The sequence below is a fragment of the Hippichthys cyanospilos genome, chromosome 12, assembly GCF_059441005.1.
Source record: "Hippichthys cyanospilos isolate Australia breed blue-spotted pipefish chromosome 12, RoL_Hcya_1.0, whole genome shotgun sequence".
Taxonomy (NCBI): Eukaryota; Metazoa; Chordata; class Actinopteri; order Syngnathiformes; family Syngnathidae; genus Hippichthys; species Hippichthys cyanospilos.
The window spans coordinates 4,154,948-4,182,809 of record NC_142380.1 but is presented as its reverse complement, the minus strand read 5'-3'; the positions used below and the strand labels follow the sequence as shown (position 1 = coordinate 4,182,809).

At 39.8% G+C, this 27,862-nt stretch overlaps 1 protein-coding gene across 1 annotated transcript; it reads left to right on the top strand.

The window, feature by feature from the left end:
* The first annotated feature begins 636 nt into the window (after nt 1-636).
* wnt9a (wingless-type MMTV integration site family, member 9A) lies at nt 637-26,916 on the top strand. The gene is made up of 4 exons (XM_088430458.1): nt 637-824; nt 17,672-17,931; nt 18,951-19,213; nt 22,478-26,916. The coding sequence occupies exons 1-4, from the start codon at nt 637-639 to the stop codon at nt 22,979-22,981; spliced, it is 1,215 nt and encodes a 404-aa protein (XP_088286584.1). The 3' UTR covers nt 22,982-26,916.
* Nucleotides 26,917-27,862: the final 946 nt, after the last annotated feature.

Below are 27,862 nucleotides of genomic sequence, written 5' to 3'. Positions count from 1 at the left end.
AATTATTCAATAATTATTTTAAAAGATTTTGACAGTTTTGTTTAATTTAAAATCTCCCAAGTGTGCCTGTACCCCCATTTTCGAACCACTGATCTATGTTATAGATCTATGTTCATTTCATCATTGCTAATTTTATAGATGAGCTTTCATGATTCATTTTAAAAGTATTTTTCTGTACATTCATACAGAAGAAGGTCAAACCATTTTGTGCATGTGTGTGTGTGGCTTTTTTTTCTTTCAATCTTTAACTTCCAAACATAAATGTCCCTTTGAGGCCAATCACCATTATTGACAGCCACTCATTTAAATATCCATTCCTAAAACGGCAAATGAAGTCACATATTTCCTGCAAGTAACGCACTTTCATTTTTCCACCCGCTAGCGACATTTTGACAAGCAGAATAATGAAGTCATGAGCGGATCTTCGGGATTTGAACCCGTCATAGGCAGTGAAAGAGTTAAGCATGCAAAAATGACAAAAAAAACGAAGCTAAAACAAAGTACAAAGTGAAACACAAAACAAGTCAAAATGAAACCAAATGCTAAGCATAATGCTAAGTATCTATCTACTCTCTCTCTCTCTCTCTCTCTCTCTCGCTCTCTCTCTGTGGCGCCGCTGGATGGGAGGAGCACTTCATGCGCTCTTGGTATAAGAAGTGTGGCGCGTCAAGCTCAGGGCTTCACACAGCAACTCAGGAGAAACGAAATGATCTGCCCTGGAGCCGCAGCAAAATGCTGGATGGACACCTACTCCTGGGATGGTTATCATTCACACTGGTAGTCCTTGTCTTCTGCTCGCCATCGCCCAGCGCCGCCTATTTCGGGTGAGTGAAAGCTGATGTCACCTTGATTGATCTTAATGAGGTGGAATGAGCAAGATTTTGACAATAATGAAATGCTATATTTGACCGCTACAATAACTGCCTTTTGAGAGTCATGGCAATATTTTCCTCACTGAATCGTAACGTTTGCGATATTTTCGCCAATTGGCACTGACAAAAAGCCTTAACGTTTTTATTATAGATACATTGTTGTTTACTTTCTGATCAAATGTATTTTTGAATTCAAAATAACCTCCTCGACATTCTGGCCTTAAATAAAATACAAACTATATTTAAAATGTACGGACGCTGAAGAAATTTACAAGCAATCGGCAGCATCGCTCTCTTAATTGATTTTGGCCCATTGATGAAGGAAATGATGCAACGAGAGGATGAATGCATGCCTACGTGAGTGAATCGGTTAATTTGTTGCAAAAAAATCAACAGGAAAAAACAGTACTAGACTATATTCGAAACACCATATCATTTATGCTTAAAATACTTCTTTACTGCTATTGCATAATTGCTGATCAGCGAGTTAGCAATGGTAGCATTCATTGGCCGGACTTAGTTCAGAAACATCAAAGTTTGTTTGAGTGAGGGGCGGGATCGTTTTTGCACGTAAAAAAAAACAAACAAATAAAACATATCCACGGTCGTATGCAGAAAGGTGAGTGTACACGCATTGCCGTCTCAAAAGCAACAGCTGGTAACAATAAAGCCATCTGACTGACTGCGCTGGACTGGTGGTGGCCCAAACGTCTGCTGTTGGGCTTGCACAAAAAAAAAAAAAAAAATCGCCCCCACCCAATCCAGCATAAACATCACACACCTCAGGCAGCAGGAACTATTTTCTTTCTCAGCCATCGCTCATATGAATGAAAAATAACACTCGCGGAACCTTGGCGTCAATGTTTCATGAGAACGGAGGGCAAAGGTGCGTGTCCGAGCACGAGGAAAGTAGCCTGTCAGAATTGTGACCTACCGTGACCTCAAATTGAACACGTGTGTGAACTTAAAGCTGAAATCAACAACAAAAAAAAGACTTAGAAGCAGTGAAGCCCGCACAGAAATTGCCTGGATCTAATTCATGTGTAAAAATAAAATACAGAGGTAAACAAATCAAAGAGATGTTTCAAATGAAGCATAAAATATCCTAATGGTTTAAGAAGCTCAAATTCGGTTTCTTCATAATAAATTCAAAATCAGTTAAAAAGCTTCACCTATGGTTTGTGGGCCGTATCACATTTTTATTTAACCCCTTGTGAGGTCTTAAAAAGGTTCCCCGCCCCTGATCTCCTTTAGCATATCTCATAGGGCAAATCATCGGGTGTCTGCTGTTACTCTCTCCCAAGTGTGTTCCAAAGTCATAAAAGTGTTTGAAAATCACCATTTCAAGGAGTGCGGCCAGAATGTCATTTTTCCACAGATGTGCTTTGAAAGCCCACATACTACACACCTACAAAATAATTCTCAAAAATGGTCAAAAAATATTCCGCACGTAAACTATTAGAGCACACTTTGCACACCCTGTTTTTTGTCTTGCTGAAATTAGTGGATTTTAGAAGGCAGCTCCTCAAGTGACATACTGCTGTGCAACTGGTGAGTCTGAATTTTGTCAGCATGATGAATGGGGCGGAGCTTAAGCTTGGCGGGCTTGCCCTCCCTATGCAAGTGTCTGCCAAGCAACGGGCTGAATCCAAATTAGGGGCAAAACGGGTCCTCGGGTGATTAGAATACCACAGTTCAAAAAAATGCATGAGGCATTTATTTCCCTCTGTTACACGAACATTTTGTGCAGACTTAAAAAAAATCTTTAACGTTCCCAAATAACAAATGGCCATCAATGCCTTGATTCACTTTTATTTTGAAGTATTTCCTGGAAACGTGTCACGGCGTAATGGCTAATTTGAACATTCATCGACAACACTATGATGTCCTGAAATCAAGTAAATTTGCTAATTTAATAATAATAATAAAAAAAGAATGCTTTAACGAGTCCTAATTATGCTGAAATTGTATAATACCAACTCCTGTTGCCAGCGATTAGTGGCAGCTTTAATGTTAGCAGATAGCAGCGCTAGCAGCAGCAAGCAGCACAAGATGCTAGCCGCTAGCATTACTCAATTGCCGCATTTTGGCTAGCAAGAGCTGGTGGATTTCTTTTCAAAGACACTTTAATAGGCATAAATGACGCAACTGACTCCGTTGCCGTTCTTACTGATCACTTTTTAACAAAACATACTCAGATGTGGAGTCTAAAATCTCATTCTTGTGTCCCGATATAAATTGTTGACTGCAATGCACAGCTTCAAATTTAAGAAAAGAAACTTCTATTTGAGAAAGGAAAAAGTTAATTTATTAAAGAGACAGTGTTTTTCATGACGGCCAGCAGGCGGTGCTGCAGGTGCTGCATTTACCATTGTCCGTAGTTATAACAAACATGGCCGCCTCCAGAGAAGCGCCACCCCCCCATGTAATATCACCAGACCTATGATTACATTTAAAACATACTTGTGATCATTAAGAACGCATTCATTTGCACGTTTTAGAAATTTACAATCATTTAATATATTCCTTTTTAATGAAAAACAGTCCAAATCCTACACACTGTCCCTTTAAGTTAAACTACTGTATATATCTGAAGGCAAAAATACTATTGAATTTTCAGTTGGATAGTAGTATAGCACCTGAAATTGCGCTTCCCCACTCCTGCCAATATATATATATATATATATATATATATATATATATATATATATATATATATATATATATATATATATATATATATATATATATATATATATATATATATATATAATTTTCAATTGCCTCTACAAGTCTTTTGTGCATCTGTGGGGGGGGTCACGTGCCGAGTCGAATACGAATGAGCTGAATGAGTTTGGGTGAATGATTGAGCTTGGAGGCTCAGGAACACGAAACCGAAGAAAGAGCTGGCGCTGGTGACTCAGACCCCCCCCCCCCAAAATGGCCGACCGCCCAGAAATTCAACGCCGATGTCACGCCGGCTCAGTCCGGGACAAACAACGGCGACCTACCGGACGGAATAAATCTTCTTCCACACGGGGGCCTCCCGGGTACTGATTTACTGAAAATAGAGGGTCAACGTTGCATACCCAATTTCCAGAGTGCGGTGGAGCGTAAGTGAAACATAAACACAATCGTCTCCCGGCCACGGTCTGCGCGGCCGAGGGCGGGGAGGGATTCCTGGCGTGGTCGGGCGCCCGCTTAAATTGTCATCCTTTGCCGCAAGAATGCGAGCGCTCCTTTTCCCTCCCCCTGCCTGTTGTGGCAGGTGCCGCTTTTCCCGCTAAATCCGTTATCGTTCGCCATCGGAAAAAGTCCGCGGGGGCTTCGTCGCGCCCAAGGCCGTGACGGAGCCTCAAAGATGTCTGGTATTGGTTTAAAAGTCCAGAAAGTTTTTTTTTTTTTTTTTTCTGTGGTCTTGTAAACTGTGCTGGATTGCGAGGAGGCAATGGTTTGTTTTTATTTAGTTCATGTGAGACAAGTAGAAAAAAAAAAATCCACCCACAGCTGGAATCACCAATCGCAAGAAAGCCGCAGTATCCGGCATAAGTGAAAACACAGGTCTCTATTACTTGCTATCGGATTTCATTTACCCTTTGGAGTAGACTGATGCTGCTTGACTCTGTGTAAAAATTGTGTAAATCAAGTTTATTAGGACTTGCTTGATGATACATTTAAATATTTTCGATACAAGAGAAACATCTGGGGTTAGTATGGTGAAATAGTGGTTTGAGAGCAGGTTATTCTCCACTTGCTAAGTTCTAACAACTTTAAATTGTCTGTAGGTTTTTTTTTGTGTGTTTCTATGATTAGAGGGCTGTTTTATTTTGTAAGTTCACGCAAGTTATATTTTATTGTAAAAAGCCAAGCGGATTTTGTTGTGTTAGACACTTCCTGTTTAATGTCTTCACGCGAGAATAACTTTAGCATCGTGTCTTTAGCCAAGCTTTGTCTCTACGTGCGTTTATTGTAAATATTCAGTGTGCTACGTCGTCAGTATGAATTAAATTGTTTTGTTAATTATGATTTTATTTTATCAGGGATGCTAGGTATATGTTTATCGAAGGCAACTGACAATAAGCATGTTAGCAAGCAAATGTTAACAAACTAGCTTTGCTTTTGTTGTGTTAGACACTTCCTGTTTAATGTCTTTACGCGAGAATAACTTTAGCATCGTGTCTTTAGCCAAGCTTTGTCTCTACGTGCATTTATTGTAAATATTCAGTGTGCTACGTCGTCAGTATGAATTAAATTGTTTTGTTAATTATAATTTTATTTGATCAGGGATGCTAGATATATGTTTATTGAAGACAACTAGCAATAAGCACGTAAGCTTGCCAATGTTAGCAAACTAGCTAAGGCTACTTTTTATTATAACAGACTAGTGGGGCACAGCATTTTGTTGTATTTACAATAGCATTGGCATTATATATTTGCCAAGCTACTGCTGGGATATAGAAAAGGAAGAATAAAAGGAAGAATAAATTATAACAAAATATGCCTTCTTTATTGATGATAAACCTCAAAATATTAATCGTGCAGTTATTTGTCTGCACAGTAGACCATTAGTAACATTAAATATAACACAACAAACCAAAGAATAGCATTACCTTAAGATTTTTAGATAGTATTGAACTGACCTTTAAATTTCTTACCACCTAACTTGGATTTCCTGGCTAAGAGCCAATCAGTCACTTTAAAAGCATGCCTATTGTTCACTGGACTGACATCATCTTTGCCCGCATCCTATACCGTGCTCAACTATGTACAGGCGATTTATTCATTCGAATCATATTTAAAAAGCAAAATAACACTAAAATGTCTTCATACTTAATTCTAAACATTGCTTTTTACTTAAGGCCCGTACAATGAATATGCTGAGCAAGATTGTACATAACGGTCCGATTGTGTATGTTGATTTGTCAGCAAAACAGTCCACCAGTACCAGTACAATTCAAGCCAATATCACAACGTACTTGTAACCTACAAAACTAAAAAAACAGAAGCATGCAAATGTTAGCTTATTTTAGCTGAAGCCATTATCTTTCACCCCTCAGCCTCGCTAATTACATTGGTTGATATTGCAACGACGGGCCTGATAGCGAGAGATACATTTCATGAGGAAATCCCTCGTCTTTTGCAGTTTCGCTGGATACTATTTTTAAAAATGAGCTCAACACTAAGGCAAGAAGAGCCAAGTGGAGTACTCCTTAAAAATGTCGGGGTAGACACCTAATTATTTAAAAAATATTCTCTCATGGCTGCTTTCTGCTTTTGTTTCCCTTGCCCGGTTATGTCCAAGAATAATAGGCTAACAAACGGGTCAGGAGGTGATTCTGTCGTGTTTTCATCGCTGCTCCCAATCAGTTCCAGCAGTGTTTAAAAGTCACTGCCATGTTTCACGTTGTCATTTAATAGGCTACATATAAACATTCCGCTAGGCGGGCATGCTGTCCATTCCCTTTTTTTTTTTTTTTTTGCCTCGGAGCGGTTTTGCAGGGAGCTCCTGGATGATTACGGCTCATTAGGAGCAGCGGTGTTGCCGGGCAGACAGTGGTTGGTGGGCGGCGTCTCATTCCCGGGGCCTTAAAGGCTGATTAGGCCTGACGTGTGGCAAAGGCGGGGAGCGCGCTCGATAGGCAGGGAATTCCCAACTTCATAGGATATCCTGTGGTTTCGGCCCCACCTCAAGGGCTATCGCTTTACCCAGCAGATAGGATTCTCTCAGCACTTGTGTGCTGACATCACACTGAGCTTTCATATGACCGTATCCACATGACGCTTTGGCTAATATTTTAAAGATATAGCCTGCTATGCTAGCAAAGAACATTCATTTAGGTTATCACGAGGCAAAAAAACACACACAGAGAAGTATATATATATATATATATATATATATATATATATATATATATATATATATATATATATATATATATATATACTGTATATATATTAGTTCCACCGAAGAGACTGTGGCAAGTTCTATGACAGAAAAGGCAACTCCAGCTGTAGGCGGTGAGTTGTGCCAATGGAGCAACGCGGCGAGGAAATTCCCATTGACGTCAAATGGTCTTCAGCATGACGTTTGACGCTGTTTGTAAGCCAAATAGTAATAAAGGCAAAGGATCATTTTCGTACTCTGTCATCATTTCGGATGCTGTTTGTTTGTGTTACGCTCATTTGTGGCCTTGTCTCGGCAGTGTCAGCCCATATCATGAAGTTTGGGAGAGACAGGGCACACTCTCGACTTGCCGACTATGCTCGTTCAAAATTATTGACAATTTATGGTCTTCCATGAAAACACAGTGAAAAAAAAAAGTTCCAACATGTTTTGGAATAGGGCGGCTAGGTGTTGAGCGGCTAGTACTGAGTTTAAATCCAGGTCGGTTCAGCCTTCCTGTGTGGAGTTTGCATGTTCTCCCCGAGCCCACACGGGGTCCCTCCCCCAAAACATGCACCTGTGCCCTAAATCGTCCTTAGGTGTGATTGGATGCATCAACGGTTGTTCGTTTCTCTCTGCCCTGTGATTGGCTGGCGCCCCCCGTGGAAAGCTGGGATAGGCACCAGCAAGCCGGTGACCCTAGTGAGTACAAACAGCTTTGGAAAATGGATGGATGGATGTTTTGGAATGTGGGCATACATGACAAATAACAATTTTCCTTAGAAAAACACATTAGAAAAACGAATTAGTGACACGATTTTCAGGAGAGCAAGAAATAAAACCCATGATGTTACACGATCTATCTTCTGGAATCGCTAAATAAAATATGCCCAGTTTCCACTACAAAAGGAGTTCAAAATATTATTAGCCCAGACACAGATGGCACAGAACTCAGTTTGAACTGTTTTTGTTTCCCCATTCAAAAATATTTTGCAGGAGAACAAGAAATAAAACAGATGTTACACGATCTTGAGTTGCCGAATAAAATAAACCTAAAGAAAACCCACACAAAAAGGGGATGAACATCCAAGCTCGCATTATGTGCATTAGTCACATGATTTTTCGGCAAGGGGACCAAGAAATAAAACAGATGTTACATGAACGATCCTTTTGGAGTTTCTGAATGAAATACACCTAGAGATACCACCTAAAAAGTGGTTCCAAAAATGATTAACTCACTAAGATGGTACAGAACTCTGTTTTAACTTTTTGTTTTCCATTCAAAAATGATTTAAACTGGTTAAGGGGTACTGACCGGAAGAAGTATTTCACAGGGGGTGTCATGCTCGGACATGCTGGGTGACACGGAGGATTGTAGCGAACCCAAAAAAAGCAAAGAAACCGGAAGTTTGAACGGCTCAAAAATCAAAAACTTGAAACAGAACCCAAACTCACGAGATAACAGACACACAAGCGACAGCGACTCGACAATTCGCTGGAACGAAACTGGGGCTTAAATACATGGACAATAATTAAATCATTAAAACTGGAACAAAACTGTACAAAGTAACAAAAACTTGAAACACAACCCAAACTCATGGGCTAACAGACACATAAGCGACAGCCACTCGACAATTCGCTGGAACGAAACTGGGACTTAAATACATGGACAATAATGAAATCATTAAAACTGGAACAAAACTGTACAAAGTAACAAAAAATTGAAACACAACCCAAACTCACGGGCTAACAGACACATAAGCGACAGCGACTGGACAATTCGCTGGAACGAAACTGGGGCTTAAATACATGGACAATAATTAGACAAACGCGCAACATCTGGAAGGGAACAAAAGGCAGGGGAAGTTGATTGGTCGAAACACGGGGGGCAGAAACAAACCACACAAGCAGAAAAGAACACAACCCCCCAAAATAAACCCGCAACCAAAACCCCCAAATCTCACAATCACGCCAAAGATAACAGAAAGCTGAATGTTCTGAACTCCTGTTTCCATGCCAGTGCCATAATAATGCTCAATCCATAGCTCAACCTCACATGGCCAATGTTGTCTCCTTTAGACAGAAAAATATCGGTCCAAAGCTATTTTTTTTTTCTTTCTGAGCTGGCAGGTGGTAAACTCTCCTCTTTCAGCCACCGAGGAGTGACCGATTCAAACAGCTGCTGTTTTGTTTTGAATTCTTCTTGAACGCGGCGTCCCGAACGGCGTCGCTCAGCAAAAGCGGCGCATTTCGGGGCGGCTTGCTCCCCGATGGTGTCAGCGCTGCGGTATGCCGTGCGCCTGAGGTGTGTGAGGTGCGCTGGTACAGGCCTGCCTTGTGCCACGCCGTGGGTTGGAACACGCGGAGGGGACGGGAGGGGGGGTCATGAGTCACGCGGGACGCCGCCGCTCGCCCAATCTGTGCCAGTCACACAGTGACCATAACAGAGCCGCTGACCTCAGAAGCACACGGCACTTAAACCTCTTACTATGCCACACACTCCCATTCCCAAACGACCGCGGCTCGGGATTAAACGACCGGCCGCTTCTATGACTTTAATAAATGAAAAAATAAACGTTTGCCAGCGCGGGCTCGGGCGTGAGAATTGTCGGACAAGATTTTAGCGGTCTGACAGGAGCGGATGACATAACGCCGGGTCACTTCCTGTTAAGTCATAGCAGATAGCAGACTTCCACTTGTCCCGCTCGTGAGTCATCTCGTCGTGACACGTTTACTGTCATGCTACCGCATTCTCAGGGGGTTCAGAAGGGGGGGGCAATCGAGGACGGGAACTATAGGGGTGTTCAGTGTCCGCAAAAATAATCAAAAAATGTACTCGTGCAAACCTGAAAATTAAACACTGCATCCAGGTTTTGCTATATTATGCACAAATAATTAGAGTTGGCCCTATAGACCTGACATAATACCAATATTATAGCAATGAGCAGTGATTTATGAATTTTTTTCACTGATTTACCCCATGTAAAACATTTTTATTACGCCCTAGGCACTGCAAAGTGATTTTAAAAGGAAAAAAAAAGTGACTTTTTAATCTTTTTGCAGGATTTTATCCATTCCTTGACATTTTACATCAAAGGGAAAGCATTGGAAGAAGGTACTAGGGAGCTGAAATTTCAGACATTTTACATCAGAGGGAAAGCATTGAAAGAAGGCACTAGGGAGCTGAAATTTCACCCATTGAGTTATCGCGCTACCAAGGTTGTGCAATCCAGTGGCTAACAAACTGTGAGAATTGTATGGAATAAAATGAACCAAAAATGACTGCACAAAGGTGCATTAAATTTCAAAACTCTATTTTTTGTGGTATCTCTAGGTTTATATTTTTATGTGACTCAAGAAGATGACTCGTGCTGTATCATCTCACTAGTCTCACAAGTCACTAATGACAAAGCTCACCTGTGAAGAAACGAAAGCGAAACTTAAAGGAGTTATTTTAACTGCTTCATGTTCCAATCAATTTGCTCTGAATTTGAAAACAAAAAAAATGCACTTTTCCTGGCACGGAAATGCTATACGTTAAATTTGCTGATAGAGTACTAGAGTACTGTCTGATGAAAAAAGAAAGGACTTGAAACAGAGAGCTGTGTCATCTGTGTCTTGGCATATTTTATTCATCGGCTCTAGAAAATAGATCATGTGTTTTATTTCTCCCTCATCGAATAGAAAGTTACACCACAAATGACAATGCGCATCTGTAAAACAACTTCATGAAATAAAGCCATTGCAAAAAGGTCACTGTATGTTCCAATGCATTTGCTCTTTATTTGAAAAGAAAAACGTAATGTTCCTGGCACATTACTAAAAAAAATTATAATCAATTTGTTGATACCCGCAAAAACCCTGTTAAAATCTCACCCCCAAGGATACTCATCCCCCCATTTGCCAACTACCGTCTTGCAGTAATGTCCGATACTGATATCAATTCCATATGACCATAAATGATCCATGCTTTGATTTATTGTTTAGGAGGAAATATCGGAAAAGACTTGATCAAGTGAATGAAATGGACTGCTTGTATACTGTATGAGTGCTGATATCTGAGATTTTGGAAGTGGATCGATATAATCCAGGTTTTCTTTTTTTTTTCCGATATCTGATCGGTATCAATATCGGATTCCAACAGCGCTACGAATAATGGAAAAACAGCTTGCATGCTGAGATTTCTACTTAAAATGAGTTTAAAGCATTGTCCTCCACCACATTCCAACAAGATCTGGCGTGGCTCGTGCTGCCACGCACCAGATGGCACTTGGGTGGGCAGGGTGGTCTGAAGTTCATCCAACATTTCCATGATTTGTGCGCCACCCATAAGAAGGCAGCAGCACCAGAGAATTCTCAAGTTTTAAACAGGCACCGGTGGAAGCGCTTGGGGACATGTGAGGACGTCTGTCGTTTGGCAATGGCGGTTTTGTCTGGGGGGGACTTCGTGTGGAGCCAACAGCTGGGCGCCGCCATTGACGTTCGTTTAGAGTAATTGACCGCTGGGAATAAAAGGAGGGTTGTAAGGGGGATACCCCCCGTACGGACGGAGGAGCCGGAGGGACATTGCAGCTTGATTGAGCTTTTGTGTTTTTATTTTGGTCTTCTTTCGGCGATCGGCCGGTGACCGATTGGCTGTTGATTGAGGGTACCGATTGCAAGTGTGCATGTATGTGCAAATATAAGCATTAGCTCAACTTTGTTTTAAACTTTCCACGGTGTAACGAAAAATACAGCGCACTTCACATAAAAATCCAAACGTGAAAATGTTTTGTCATAAATTTCTATCATTTTGACCGAATTATATCAAATTTAAAAAATATAAAAAAATTTGAACGATTCAAATGTTTAACCAAACAATACATATTTTGATACATATATTTGTAATTTATTTATATATATATATATATATATATATATATATATATATATATATATATATATATATATATATATATATATATATATATATATATATCCAAAAATCCTCACTATTGGCATTGCATTGTGAAAGCCATTTTCAACATTTTATATTGCTTTAAATTTTAAAAAATATTAAAGTAGATATTAAAATATAGAAGTAGACTGTCAAAAATTATATATATATATATATATATATATATATATATATATATATATATATGAAAAATCACCATAATATGACTAATAATGCCAGCAATATAATCACTGTTATTTTGTTTTATATTGTAATTAAAATTCTATTTAGAAATCCAATCCAATCCAACTCAACTTTATTTGTTATGCACTTTAAAACAGCCACAGTTGACCAAAGTGCTGTACAAAACAATAAGAACATTGTAAAAACAGACACAATAGCTCAATCTGATAAGACAAATGAGTAAGGGTAAAATATAGAATAAAATGAAGGATAAAAAGAATAAAATAGCGAATAAAATAAAATGCATCAATTCCATTATTAATTATAATTTGTTGTTGTTTTTCTTTCTTTAGTTTGGGCTATTATTAGCTAGCTAGCTAGCTAGCTTCCTGGCAGCTATTGTTCCTAGCTAGCTAGCTAGCTAGCTAGCTAGGAACAATAGCTGCTAGAAAGCTAGCAAGCCAGATAGATATTCACATCTAGAAATTCTTCCTTCTCACCAAGCTATGGTATTGCAACCTGAATTTCATTGAGACGTAATCATAAATAAACCAAAACAAATTGCGTGGAACGCGCCGCAAAACCGGCGTTGTTAGCAGAAGTACCATCCGAGGGTGACTTCCAGAGAGGGAGCGATGACGGTCAATGAGGGATGGAAATGGAAAATGTATGCGGAGTAAACGTCACGGCCGATGGGAGGTGCTGACACGAGGAGAGAAAGAACTAAACAAACTCGGGAGTGATGGAGTCTGTCGAGGCAAGTGTGTGAATGGAAAAACAAAGCTTCACCAATTTTTTTTTTTTTTTTTATACATCGGTGTTATATTCCATGTGTAACTTCTGTTGCTGGGCCAACACCTCAAACAAAAACACCTGAGGGAAAACGCTCCGGGATGTGAAAACACGGAGAGATGTTCTGAAGATCTTAGCAGGCAGCGGACGCCACTCTGCTCTAATCACATTAACATGTCTTGATAAGACGCCGTGTGTGTGTTTTGAGTTGAATTTAGCTGTCAGACGTGACACGTGGCGGCGTGTTTCCAATCTATTCTGTTTTTCCTCGTGACAGGAATGCTAATTGCGGTGGAGATTGTGTAGATTACAAGAAAACTGGGAAAATTGCGTGTGATTTATTATCGCCGCGGCGTATAAAGGGTTTTTGTACATCTTTGGAATGCGAGGATTTTCAAAGTCACTTTTTTTCGCGGGCCACGTCGTAGTTACGGTTTCTGTCGGAGGGCCGGAATGACTGCGAATCAAATCGTTTTTAAGTGTGTTTGTCAAATAGTTTGCTCGTTTTGAAATCAGAGGCTGGTAAAAACAGTTCAAAAGAGAGATTGGGAAGGAAAAATAATGTTTCAACAACTTGCAAGTTTGGCCACATAAAATGATGTGGAGGGCCGGATCTGGCCCCCAGGCCACGAGTTTGACACCTGTGATGTATGGCTAGATTTTTTTTTACGACCGTAAGTAAGGCAGTTTTTTTGTTGTTGTGTTCATGATTATGTTATACAGTAAGGCTTTTTTTTTTTTTTTAAACTTAAATCTTAAATCTTGTTGTTTCCACCCCCAAATTCGCTGAAGTTGAAGACGACTTGCAAGTTTAGTGTTTTAGCCAGAAACTTGAAGTCAAATCAGCATTTTGCGGGCCACATAAAATGATGTGGAGGGCCGGATTTGGCCCCCGGGCCTTGAGTTTGACACCCGTGTGTTACACTGTCAAACACAAAAGTGTGACCAACAGGTGGCGCTGTCTGTCTTTTGTGATCAAAATTTGTACTTGTTAGATTACTTATATGCCCCAACCCAATTTTTTTTTTAACATTAATCTCATGGTTGTTGCTCATTACAATTTTGTAAGGTTTTTCCACACTGAATGAGCCTATTGGATGTTTAACACTTTCACTGCCAATGACGGGTATACACGTCAAAGATCCATTTTTACTTGGCTGCCATTGACTAGCTTTGCAAACCACACCCACTTACTTCCTGTTGTGTTTGAGCGGGATGCTTTGCTGTCTCTCTGAGACAAAATGGACACGGCAGTGGACACGAAGGAACAGAAATGAATTTTGACAAGAATGCCAGTGAATGAATTGAAGAAATGGAGCCAGAGTGACAGTCCAGATGGTGTCAAGCTGTCCTTGTTCTGTAAAATGCTAATGAGGCCATTCGAGCGAATAATTACACAACTTGACAATATGTCTCGCTTGATCCGTCGACCCCAAAACGATCTAGTTGTAGAAATTTCCCCAAACTCCAAAGGGATCAATAAAGTATCCAAACGGCAATTTCCCAACTTCCGAAGTTTATATATGCGCGCGGCGAGCCAAAGATGTGTCTTGTGAAGAAGTACTATTTGTTTCAGGGTTACTGCTCATTTGAGCGCCCGCTACCATCATACGTGTCAAGACGGAGCTCGCCAGGTTTCCCTTTTCCAAATCCGTAGCCGTCAGACGCGTTACGGCGAGGCAAACGGGCGTTGTAAAAGGGAAACCGTTTGACCCGATCCGAAAGCCGATCGTCCGCTTTCGATCGGAGCGCCGGCGTTCCCAGGCATGCGGCGCACACGCAAGCCTTAAGACAATATCGCGTAGCATATGGAAGCCATTAAGGTCCGTTGGAATGAAAGTGAGGACTCCGGGGGAAACACTTCAGTCGGTTATTTGACTTAATAAAACAAATCTCTTGTTAAAGAACCCTGGCGACTTTCGCCCGATAGTCTCGTCTGAAGGGCGGTAATGACATTGCGAGTGGGCCGGCGCGTTGCATTGGCACGGTGTTTACCAATGTCATCCAGTCCGTGGCTCCACTTCCTGTTTGGGCTGTTATGCTTCACTTGACTTGATTTATATGCGGATGTGCCGTATGAAGATTGTGTTGTGAATAGTGGTACAGGTGTAAGACCCGGACGTGTCTTAGAAGAAGAATACATTTATTAATTGTGAAGATATGACTTATCAAACATGATGATCTGATTGGCCTCTCAGCGATTTAAAAGACCAGAAAAAGAAGTCATCTAACTTTTTGTTCATGTTTTGGAATTTGAAAATGACTGAAAAAGTCACAAAAAAGTTCATTCGACTACATGATATCTTTATGTGCAATTAACCAAAAGCAAGAGTGATTTTATGTTATATTTACAGTATTGGCAAGTTCATTCAAACGCATGTAAAAAAATGACAGCAAAAATGTTAGTGCTTCATACCCTTTGAAATGAGCCATATTAATAAATCAAATCATAAGCCTAGTCAAGTATATATGATGATATATGATTTGATTTGTATACACAGTATACTGTATGTTTGTATTATTGCATATTTGCATAACATGTGTATGTATATGTATATATATACTCTATATGTATACACACAATCACAAACGCGTATATATATTTTGAAGTTTGACTAATCAGTTCAATTTCAACACCAATAACACATAACATTTTCAACAACTTAAATTTGTCCATTTTTTGTATCCCAATACATTCATGTAGCGTATTTTTCGGACTAATAGCGGCTACTTTTTTCTCATGATTTGAGCCCTGCAGGTTATAGTCCAATGTGCCTTATCAGCAAGTTTATTGTTATTATTATTATTTTTTTATGCTAGCCACCAGGAGACCAAAAAACTTCCATAATACCATCTTTCTGCATAAATATCTGATGAAACGAGTTGCGGCTTATAGTGACATGACAAAAAAAAAAAAAAAAAAATCAGTGGCTCAATCTTGGATACTGCGGCTTATGTACTGGTGGAGTTTATAGCCCCAAAAATGTAGTAAATAGATATTTTTTATACTATTTCAGTGTTCAGAGGTGTTTCACAATATAAATTCGGTATATAGTTTATAATAAGTTTCAATCCTATTGGAATTTTTCACCTTCGGCAGCTGGTACATTGATACAATACTTAATTTCGATTCACATTTTTTTTCCGATGGGGAATTGTTTTCAAATGAAGACATACTATCCCAACACATAGATTCCACTGCAGTCATGCAGCTTTTCTTCGACAGACTTGGATTTGCAATTGTTGTCATTGATCTGCAAGGTTAACGACACAATAAGACTCACCGGAGTGTATCATTTAATTCAAGGCGGCCTAAACGAAGCGTAAAAACTCCTGCGGTGGAACTCAGTCCTAACACGTGCGCCTGTGTGACTTCCTGCAAATCCATTTATTCTTTGGTTTCACTCTAAGGGCGCGAAAGCTACCAGAGATTAGACATAATGAGCATCTCGCCTGCCAATCCTGTCAGTCGTCGTGACCAAAATGGTCACGGGCTGACTGTCGCGTCCCTTTGCGTGTGTGTGTCAGCGCACGCGGCGCTGCGCTCCCGCCATGGCGACCTCAGAACGCGGGTCTTCGGGGGCCTGCCAGCTCTGCGGTGGGGCCTCGCTTGTTTGTTTTTGTATACGCTTCCCTTAAATAAACTGAGGAGAGGAGTGCGAGTGCGCCACATGTTCTGTGTGCAGCTGCAGCGTGAACGATCCAGAGTACCGTGAATTCTCAGTGTTTGTATGGGGATTCTATAATGAGAGTGTAAATCCTGCGGTATGGTCCCGTTTAAATCTATACAACACAGCTGTAAATGCCCCCCCCCCCCCGCGCTTCATCGCCGCAATGCTTTGTCTATCGCCGCTCAATTGGGTTTTCTTTTTGGTGCGGTCCAAAATGATTAGGATGAAAACAGAGCAGAAAAATGTGGAAGTGACTTGATCTTTGTTGCTAACCAAAACAGCAGCAATCACTTTCGACAGTTTGAAGTCTGAAGTTGGTAAATGAGATTCCATAATGTATGATAGATGATTTGAAAATGAGATTCTACCATTCACTTCTCTGTTCAGCAAGCTACACAAGAAACTTTAGACTAAAAAAAAAAAAGAGGTATTTAATCTGTCAAAAAAAAAAAAAGTGTCAGGAACAGAAACTAAAGCTAAAATTAAGGTTTGGTTACACTGCTTTCGGTCACTTTGGCAGGCCCAATTAGCATTAGCATGTTGACCTAATTACTAAGCTAATAGCTGTCATTAAAGACAATTTTCATTTGCACATTTGGAAATATCATCACGCTTAAGTTTGTTGGTATTGTACTGCATGTTATCCTTAATGTAAAATGCTTTTTTTTTTTTTTTTTTGGACTATGCTAACCTAGCTACAAGCATAGCCGTCGTGCTACATGCTAATACTAACACGCCAAGCCCTCAAGACCTTTCTTATCGGTCAAGTGAGTTCCATACTAGTGATTAGCTTAGCAATTAGCTCTACATGACATGCTAACAATCTACCATTTTGTCCTTTAACAGTATTTTTATTTTTTTTAAAAAGCTTTCACCTCTACAGATGAGTAAATAATCACCCGGGCCCTATTTGCCAAAGAAATGAACCATAGTAACGGCCTCAAAGATGTGGCAAGAATAAAAACCTTACGCGTTATGTTCCAGATATTCTGCCTAGCAACAAGTGCCCGGGAATACGTTGACGCGCGTCCAACAAAAAAAAATTCAAGCAATTTCACTGATCGACGATGCAGCGTCTGCTAGATAGTTACCCTTTTATCCCTGTTATAAACTTTTATATTAAGCCTCCAGCGATTTGTGCTGCCTGAGTGATTTACGACTCCGCCATTGGAAGAGAAATTGGAATTTTAAAAGGCATGAGAGAGTGTGAGAGCGTACCGGAGTGTTCCTGGTATGCAAGTGAACCATAGCGGTTGGTAGCTCACCAGTTCCTACAGATCACTGACAGGAAGCGCTCCCACTCACGCCTCCATTTTTTTTGTGTGCGTTTTAGGCTGACAGGTAATGAGCCATTGTCCATCCTGCCACTGAACTCTCTACCGGAGGAGAGCGTTGGCCGAGCCCACTACAAGCTGTGCGACCGGCTCAAACTGGAAAAGAAGCAGCGCAGGATGTGCAGACGTGACCCAGGCGTGGCCGAGACCTTGCGGGAGGCCATCACTATGAGCGCCTTAGAATGCCAGTACCAGTTCCGTTTCGAGAGGTGGAACTGCACCTTAGAGGGGCGCCACCGAGCCAACATGCTTAAGAGAGGTATTCCTTCGCGACATGTACGGTTTTGCTCAGTAAAATAGTGTTTGAATTTGGCTTTGCAAAGTGCGCGTTTTTATTATTTGTTTGCATGAGCCGTTGAGTAGCTTTTTAAAGACTACGTAAACATCCATCTTTGTCTGCTTTTCGTTCATGTGACTCGTCTCTAATTTGGTTGCCGCTCAGAGAATTAATTGCTTTTAATGCTTTATAAGATTTGAATTTGTTTTTAAAGTTAACACTTTGTGTTAAACGGCCCGATCTTTGCATAGTGTGGAAATCAAATATTTTTGTCAAAATACGGTATGCGTTTTCGCAAAATCAGGCTTATGTCTCCGAAAAATTTGGACTTAATGCCCTTTAAAATGATATATAATACAGTAAGGTAGGTAAAAAAATTGACAAAGTTTTGAGAAAAACATGTTTAAAGTTTTGGCACATTCATCTTTCAATGGTGTGCATCATCTACTAATCCCTTATTTTCATACATTTCATTTAACTTACAACTTGAAACAATTGGATGCTAGGAACTGAAAGTTGAGACCTTAAGGAAGTTATTATTGTAGAAATTGTAGTATTAATTAATTGTAGTATTAATTTTTTAAAGATTCCACATTTCTTACTTCCTAATCATTTTATACATTGAATTGTATGACTCTAAATAATCATGTGCATATTATTGTTGCACCAATGACGATTAGAGCAAATTATTGTTAAATTGTGTTATATTTGGAAAATGCTGTATCTTTTTTATTTTGTTGAGTTTTAGATATGCATAGCCATTAGTGATGCAATTATCTGTGAAAAGAAAGGATAATTAAACACAATCTAACGTCTGGAGATCCTGACTAAAAAACACCCACGAATCCTCTTCAAATGTACTTCCGAAGGTTAATAAATCAGACACTGATAGCACGGTACTCTTTTTTTTTAGGCGGTACTTGGCTGGAAAAAAAAGATCTCACTTGACTGAAAAAAAGATTGCGAACCATGCCAAACAGCAATTCCTTTGCTTTCCCAAGGCTTTAAGGAGACCGCCTTCTTGTACGCCATTTCTTCGGCGGGACTGACCCACGCCATGGCTAAAGCGTGCAGCGCAGGCCGCATGGAGCGCTGCACGTGCGACGAAGCGCCCGACCTGGAGAACCGCAAGGCGTGGCAATGGGGGGGCTGCGGCGACAACCTGAAATACGCCAACAAGTTTGTCAAGGACTTCCTGGGCAAACGCTCCAACAAGGACCTACGTGCGCATGTGGACATGCACAACACCAACGTGGGCTTGAAGGTTTGTAAAATTCATTGGAGAGTTCAAACTGATTAGAAGGGAAAAATATATGTATCGTATTTTCCGCACCATAAGGCGCACCGGATTATAAGGCGCACCCTCAATTAATTACATATTTTAAAACCTTTTCCATACATACGGCGCACCCTCAATTAAAGACGTATTTTAAAACTTTTTCAATCACAATATAGTAATACTCAAAGTAATAACAGTAATAACTAATAATAACGCTCAATAGCATCATAACTCAATGTCAATATCAGCAACCTCGTTCAACTGTAAACACACAAAAGAAACAGGTAAAGCTTACTTTATCACTTCATTCCCCATCTACAATCTCAATATTGATCCATATATAAGGCGCACCTGATTATAAGGCACACCATCAGCTTTTTAAAAAAAATAAGGCTTTTAGGTGCGCCTTATAGTGGGGAAAATATGGTAATCATTTGGACCCATCTCAATTTAATCTGTTTTGTTTGAGCATTTTTAATGCAGGCACACCCCTGTTAAGGTCTACTTTTATTCGATTTCCTCTAGGCAACTGTGATTCATTAGCCGATAAAATTAAAGAAAAAATTGAAAAGATAAATCATTACAATATGATGACTTGGTGGGAGTGCTTTAAATGACCATAAAACCGTCGTACACACATTTTACCCCAAAAGGTAGCAATTAACTGTATTAAATAACTATATATATATATATATATATATATATATATATATATATATATATATATATATATATATATATATATATATATATATATATATATATATCTCAGTGGCTGTTCAAACTAAAGTTTATGCAGCAGCAAAATTAACACATGTTTTGAGTATTCTAACTCGAAGGCACCACAACGATAGCATTTTATGCTAGTCTGACAGTAACCTAATAAAAACTGAGTAGTTTTGGCCTGTGATCCATGCCATAAAACTGAGAAAACTCAGATTCAAAACAGTGGGGACTGTAAATGTGCTCACTCTTTTAAAGCGCTCATTGGTCAGTATTTTTCTTATCAGATGTACCGTGCACAAATATGTTGTAAGTTGACAGTTTGAATTGTAAAATACAAGGACAGTCAGAACCGGAGGAGCCAAGGCAAACGAAAGGAATGCGTTACGTTCTGCAAATTAGGCTTAAAAAGAACCACATTTTTAATGTTATACTCTGGGGAGATTCTATGTGTATTCAAAGATTTACATTACTTTTTACCAATTTTTTATTATTTTTTTTTAATGATATAAAAGAATCAATGGGAAAAAAAAAACTAGGGAGCTGAAATTTCCACCAGATGATTAATCGCTAAAATTTTAAAATGCAACGATCCCGACATTTCGATGAGATTGCAGCTGCACGTGTGAGATTTTGTGGACAAAAATAATCATTGTCCAAAATTTGGACCATATAAAACCATTATAATTACAATTTTTCAGATGCATTGTAATAAAATTTATGACACTAATTTTCCTGCATTTTTGCAACATTTCGTTGAGTGGCAGTCAACCTTTGTCAGCAAATTCTTTGTGGACTTGTGTTTCACCTCAAGACAGTAGGTGGCGGTAGAGCCCAGTTAACGTCTTAAAGGGTCATCATCATGTCACAGACTCGAAAGACAGACCATACCATTTTTTCATTTTTTGTGGGTGTTAATAAAATTAACTTACATATATATGAATAGAACTGATGCCACTAAACAATTTAAGTGGTTGAAAGAGAAATAATCATAAATAACTGTCATTATTACTCCTTTACAAGCATTTACAAAATTAGGAAGAAAAATGTAATGTGTATAGTTTGCAAAGTGTGCGCACAAGGGTTAAACCAAGTTATGGGATCAATTCACAAGAGGACCGCGGTGGAATGTGCTGGCCCGCGCCACCCCCCCGAAAAGCTGACCTATCGCATTTTCTCGACCTGTTGCCGTGATAAATGTGTACTTCCTGATCTCTTTCGCAGTCGCAGCGGAGAAACTGAGGTGCTATCCAAACTCCCTCGTCTGAGACAATGTGTTATTGTCATTGAATCGTAGACGTTCATTGCTTATGACGGCTTGCGGTCTGACTTTCTTGGCCGGGGCGCGACGATGCGAAGGCTGGGCTTGTTTTAGCCTCTGACCATTTGGCTTCTATAGATCAGAGCGTTTTTCTCACAGCGATGGACCAATAAACGCTCAAGGTCCAGTCGTGGCCCGGATTTTAAAGCACGCGAAGTAAAAATGCACGTATATCGTCACGCTGGTCTCTAATAACCTCCTCTCGTTTATCGTCGTAATTACAGCGATTGACTTTGATTAAAATAGCACGTGCGGTTATCCCTGCTTAGATGTTTGAACCCGGAGTCTTGTACCTATAAAGAGGGACCTTCATCTTCGTAAACCACAACAGTACGAATGAAAGACTCCTTTAAATGTCTAGTCTAGTCATTTTGGACGGCGTTTATCCTGTTCAGGAACCTGGAACTTATCACAGCTGACCTGAAAGCAAGAGGCTCAGGCGAACTGATCAAAAGAGCTCAAGGATAAAAAAAAAAAATGCAAAACCGAGGCATTCACTCACGTATATCATTCCTGATTTTTGGTTTTATTAGTTGTAATAACGCGAGCTTATAATAACTCAGGAAAGCCATTTGTGGAGACAACATGCGTGAAGACGTGGCATCGTTGACAGCCGGTCTTTCCTTCCTTTGTCTCCCTTTCAATAGGTGCCATTTTCTTGGTCAGAGTCTGACGAATTTGAGTATTGAGTATTGATGCTGGAACATTGTGAGATGAATCAGAATCTGACCTAGAAAAATAAACATAATGAGCTGGAATAATTCAGTTCTTAGCCGTGAGTTAATAGCTCGAATTTCTTGTCCTCTTGGTATTTCCTCGGTTTATGATGTGGATGATGACTTGGAATAATTTTCCCTTTTACCGCCATGCGTTTTCAAGAGTTAAAATCTTGAATTTCTGGACTTGGTAATTCATCCGAGACCATTTTATTTTGACGGTGTTTCGAAAATCCTGCGTTCTCGGGATTTTGAACGATTACAATTTTAATCCATTTTAAATGAAGTAATAACCCCAAAATATATTTGAACGTTTAATCAAGCATAATACTTATATATATATTCATCGCTGTCATGGTTTAGCTCGTTTTCAAAGCTTCCGATTCAAAATGACGAATGAATGGAATTCATTCGATTTCTTGCACAGCCCCACCTAATTTCACCAAAAATTGGAAGTCAAGCTGCCGCTGTGCAATTTGCGGTGTGCAGGTCATCAAGTCTGGCGTGGAGACCACTTGCAAGTGCCACGGCGTCTCCGGCTCCTGCACCATCCGGACGTGCTGGAGGCAGCTGAAGCCCTTCCACGAGGTGGGCAAGCAGCTCAAGCAGCGCTACGAGACCTCGGTCAAGGTGGTCAGCTCCACCAACGAGGCCACGGGGGAGGGCGACATCTCCCCCTCGGGCCGAAGCCAACAACACCCGCAGCAGCAACCGCCCCCCCTCCTGCATCTCAACGACCAGATCCCCCGCACCATGAACCTTCTGCACATCGAGGACTCGCCCAGTTTCTGCAGGCCCAGCAAATACTCCTCGGGCACGGCCGCCCGCAAGTGCTACAAAGACAAGAACTGCGACGCCATCTGCTGCGGGCGGGGCCACAACACGCAGAGCCGGGAGGTGACGCGGCCCTGCCAGTGCCAAGTGCGCTGGTGCTGCTACGTGGAATGCAAGCAGTGCACGCAGAGGGAGGAGGTGTACACCTGTAAGGGCTGAACGCCATCACGGGAGCGGGGACACTGATAAGCACTTTGAGGGATACTTTTTTTTTTGTTTCATTCAAAGACTAAATTCTTCTCAGACAACTGGGTGAACATCTCAAGCCTTGACCAGACTCACTTACTCAAAAATCCTTTTCGCGCGCAAGCGTAGCCAGGAGACCCAACCAAGATGGAAGGACGACGCGTGTGTGTTTGTATCCGGCGACGGGGATCCGTGGACGACTCCCGACCAAAACCAGACAGGGTGTAAGAACTTTACACGCACATATTTACGCGCGCACGCATCGTGTGTTTGCATATGCATGTAAATGACTTTATAAAGTAACGTTTTATATATAGATATATAATGTAAAGCCATTATACAAGCCACTTAACTAATTTTATCGTAAAAGAAACCACTAACTGCACACGTGCTTTGTTGTTTGTGCGACCGTTCCCGCCTTTTTCAGGGAGCAAAGATCAAACAGTCTTTTCGAAGCCTAACTATCCATACAAAGTGATTAGCTAGGAGGTGCAATCACACACTCTGTTATAATCAGGATTTTTGACTGTGTGTTAACACCCTTTCGACTCGTGTGACATCAAATCTCATCTTGAATTATAAATTGTTGCTCGCTATTGAGAATCACGTGTAGCGCAATTTTGCAGCTATCCAGCTACTAAAACGTCACTTCCGGTAGCCCTAGCGGTGGAAAACTACACCTCAAACTTTGGAATGTTCAGAAACACGAAGACCACGTAATAGGAGAGTTAAGGACATGTATGTATTACAAAACATACGAACAAGGAAAATATGAATTTTATCAGTACCCTTTGAAATCTTTGCTCCCTGAACTTCAAATAAGGTCTTCTCCTTCATGTGGCGTGGAAAACGAATCCATTTTTTTCCCATGTAATAGAGTATTTGCAGCTGTAAGTTGCATTATACACGAAACGATTAGAGACGCCTGCGTCACACGGAATGTCCAGTTCAAGAGAAAAATCTATGATTGTGTCTTTTCGGGAATAATGCCAATGGTCTTTCTATTTAATACACTCCGGCGTTTGGTGGATGATTGGGACGCAACTTTTTTCGGTTATTCCCTTTAACTCACATAAATAACCCATAAAACAACTCAGTCTTTGGGGGTTGTTTCAACGAAGCAGAAAAACAACTCCAATTTGCGTTTTTTTCCAAATAAACATCACGTTTTGTGAATTATTCATTTTGATCCAACGTTTTGGGCCAAATAAGGGAAAACAAAAACCTGCATCAAAACGATGACGATGTTTCACTTTTTGGGTTAAATGAATAACCTAAAAAGTCCAAACAGTCCCTTCTTGACCCATGATTTGCTATTTTTGACTGTTTTTAGATTGTAAGGACAAAATGGTCAAAATGCCATCTTAGAAACAGCTCTGAAAAGTGACACTGTGCAGTTGTACACCACCAACTGCCGTAATAAATAATGTTAAAAACAATGGAAATTATGCCCGGACGAGATCTTTTGAACACTTCGACATGGGAACCGGTTCTGTTCCCTGGATTGGATCGGCGCAGGTGTCCCTAATATTTTGACTGATGGGTGGATGTAAATGAGGAAAACAAATGCAATACGTCCCTTTGCCTTCATCGGAACAAAGTTCAGGGAATAACTCATACCACTAAGACCGTTTTGGTGGACCATCAATCATGAAGACGACAGCGGCCTTGCTAGAAAATTGCGGGCGGACGTAGCTACCATATTATTATCGTTGAGCCATATTCCTCATTAGCATAACCGCCCGGTCTTCTGATGCCCGCATTGTAGACCGTGAAGATAAAAGCTTCTGTATTGTCTGCACTTAGCTTCTGGTAATCATTTATAAGATGTACATTATATAGGAACTTGTGTATGCCTTTGTTTGTGACTACTGAGTGAGGGGGGGACCCTGCTTTGTATGATAGCGTTCATTCCCACACTGAAGCCCAAAAAGCCCTTTAAAGTATTTTTTTTCTTCCATCTATATTTATGGATACAGCACAGACTTTTTGTTTTTTTGTCAAGTTTTTTTTTTCTTCTTCTCCAGTGGTAAAAAGGCAGATGTTTGTTGCAAGAAACGAGTTACTCCACAGTCCCCCCCCCAAAAAAAAAAAAAAAAAAACTGTACAGACCATGTTTAATGTCACGTTAATATTAATAATTGTCCCACAGTTAACCAGTCAAATTTGCACGCTGCCAAGTCACGCAAGGGCCAAATCAAAATTCTTCTTTTGGACACTACAAACTAGTGATAGAAAATGAAAACCTGAAAACAGAAATATAGAAATACAAAGTTTGTACAAAAAAGTCCAGTATCGGTCGTAAACATTTTTGACTGGCGAACTAATTTGATTGAACTTGCTAGTACATTCAAACCTATTTGAAAAAAACGTTCAAACATATTGGTGAATACTTCTGAACATACTTGTTGGTTATATGGCTAATTGGCTAGGGTGTTAGCATTTAGCTTCAAGTGCGTTCTACCATATTTGAGATTACTTTTGAACCTTGTTTCAAATACTTTTGAATGTACCTTTTGGCTAAATGCTAAAAAAAGAATAATTCCACAGGGTGTTGATGATCATCCCCCTATAACATTATGAACAAAAATGCTATGTTTTTAGCATTTAGCTTAAGTAAGTTCTACCATATTCGATAATACATTGGGACATATTTTCAAATATGCTCAAACGGACTTGCAAGTACCTTCAAACATTCTTGCTAATATGTCTGAATGTACTTGTCAGCAAAATAATAATTTATAATAATAATAAACGCCATGAGTTGTTGACAAGCATACCGTATAGAATTATGGAGGGGAAAGCTACGATTTTAGCACTCAGCTTACAAGTTCGTTGAAACGTAATTGCAAAAGTTTGAAAGTCAAAATTGTGTAATACACAATAGCAGTTTCTTCAAAACTTTTGTTTTTAAGAATCCTTACTAACAACAATAGCGAACTCCATGTAGTTCACCCAAATGTCAGTTTTGGCCGTTGGGTACCACTGTATAGATTCTAATCATAGATACCGCACCAAGCCGACGTGGTCCAGAATTTGAAGCATTTCGATAAGCAAATTAAAAAAAACATGCAGAAGTTTGCACGCTACATGCAAACCATAATAACTATGCAGTACAAATGCCTGCTTGCCACAGCACACTTTTGGTATGCGCTCAGCCCCCCTCCACCAAGAAAACACCAACTTCTCTTGGCTGGTGAATCCGTCGAAGACAAACAGGAATACCAAATGCCCACTGAGTGCATTCTTTTGGTTTTGTTTATAGTGTGTATATAAGGAGAATGATGCAGCCAGATGATGATGATGTCATAACACATTCTCCAAATCCAAACCTCTGCACTGTGTAGTTAGCAGAAGACCATGTAAAAAAAAAAAAAAAAAAAAAAAAATCTATTTTGTAGAAAAAATAAATTATTTTTAAAGATATTATGAGCATGTGTTTAGTGTAAATACGACTAAATTGATTTTATATCCTGTGTTTTGTATTTTTTTTGGTTTGTTTTCAAGAAGCATGTATTCATATGCAAACTTGCTGTTTTTCGAAGCACTAACAAAAACCTAACAAAATGTGTATTCATGTGCACCATCTCCACAATATCCCCATTGGATTTGATCTGTTTGTATAATCTACAATTTTTGTGAAAAACCTTGATACGATGTCACTTTTTTTTTTTCTTTTTCGGTTTTGTGCAGTGCGTGTACAAACACCCCGATACCAACCCATCAACAAGGTTTTTGTCATGTCTTATGGGAACCCTAAATTATTGTCCTCTACCTCATGTGTATAGCTCGTAGACATAAGCAGATCACAAATGACTGGTAAGAATGTATTTAAGTTATTTAACATCTTTGTATAACAAAGGCGAGACAAGAAATCTGAGATAATAAAAATGAATTTTTAAATTATATATGCACATTCCTGGTGAGTCATTTGGCTTTGAGCGACATGACGCGTCCAATTTTGTGTCCGATTTGTCTCGGCAAGACAGCAAAGTTAATCGCATCCTACCCAAACACATTAGACATCATTGGAAAGGCCAGAATGTCCTCAAACGAGCACACGTGGACTTGGTGAGGTTAATCAAATCAGTCATGAGATACATTCAATTGTTGTTTCAAAAAGCAATTGTTCAAATTAATATTGTGGATGGACACTATTGCGAGGGTGTTAAATTCATTTTTTGTCGCGGGCCATCTTCATTTTCCCTCGTTGGGCCGATATGATGAGGAAAGCAAATCATCTTGAAATCATCCCATAGTATTATTAATGTACACAACAAATTGATGGCTTAGTCGTTTTGAAGTTTCTGAAGTAAAGGATAAAACTTTGTTGAATTATTGTTAAAGTCTGACAAAAACAAACTAAAAAATACGGCAAATTCTCAACTTGATTATTTTCCATGCATGGCAAGCTAACATTTTGGAAGTGGGTTTAGCAAGGGTCATGGATATTGATGTGATTTGCTTTCGCGGGCCACACAAATAATGTTCTTGGCCGTATTTTTCCCCCGGGCCTTGAGTTTGACACCCATGCACTATAATATTGGAGTACCTTATTTTCCGCACTATAAGGTGCACCTAAAAGCCTTAATTTTTTTTTTTAAAAAGCTGATGGTGCGCCTTATAATCAGGTGCGCCTTATATATGGCTCAATATTGAGATTGGGATTCGTAGATTGGGAACTAACTGATAAAGTAAACATCACCTGTTTCTTTCGTGTGTTTACAGTTGAACAAGGTTGCTCATATTGACATTGAGCTATTATGCTATTGAGAGTTTAGAGTTATTATTTGAGTTGTTATTGTTTATTACTTTGAGTATTACTATATTGTGATTGAAAAAGTTTTAAAATGT

Bases quoted from the DNA above. Each gene is read 5' to 3' on its own strand.
- wnt9a (XM_088430458.1), top strand. From the start codon at position 637: ATGCGCTCTTGGTATAAGAAGTGTGGCGCGTCAAGCTCAGGGCTTCAC. The intron at 17,932-18,950 runs GTATTCCTTCGC...TGCTTTCCCAAG, and splicing joins AGCCAACATGCTTAAGAGAG to GCTTTAAGGAGACCGCCTTC. The intron at 19,214-22,477 runs GTTTGTAAAATT...TGCGGTGTGCAG, and splicing joins ACACCAACGTGGGCTTGAAG to GTCATCAAGTCTGGCGTGGA.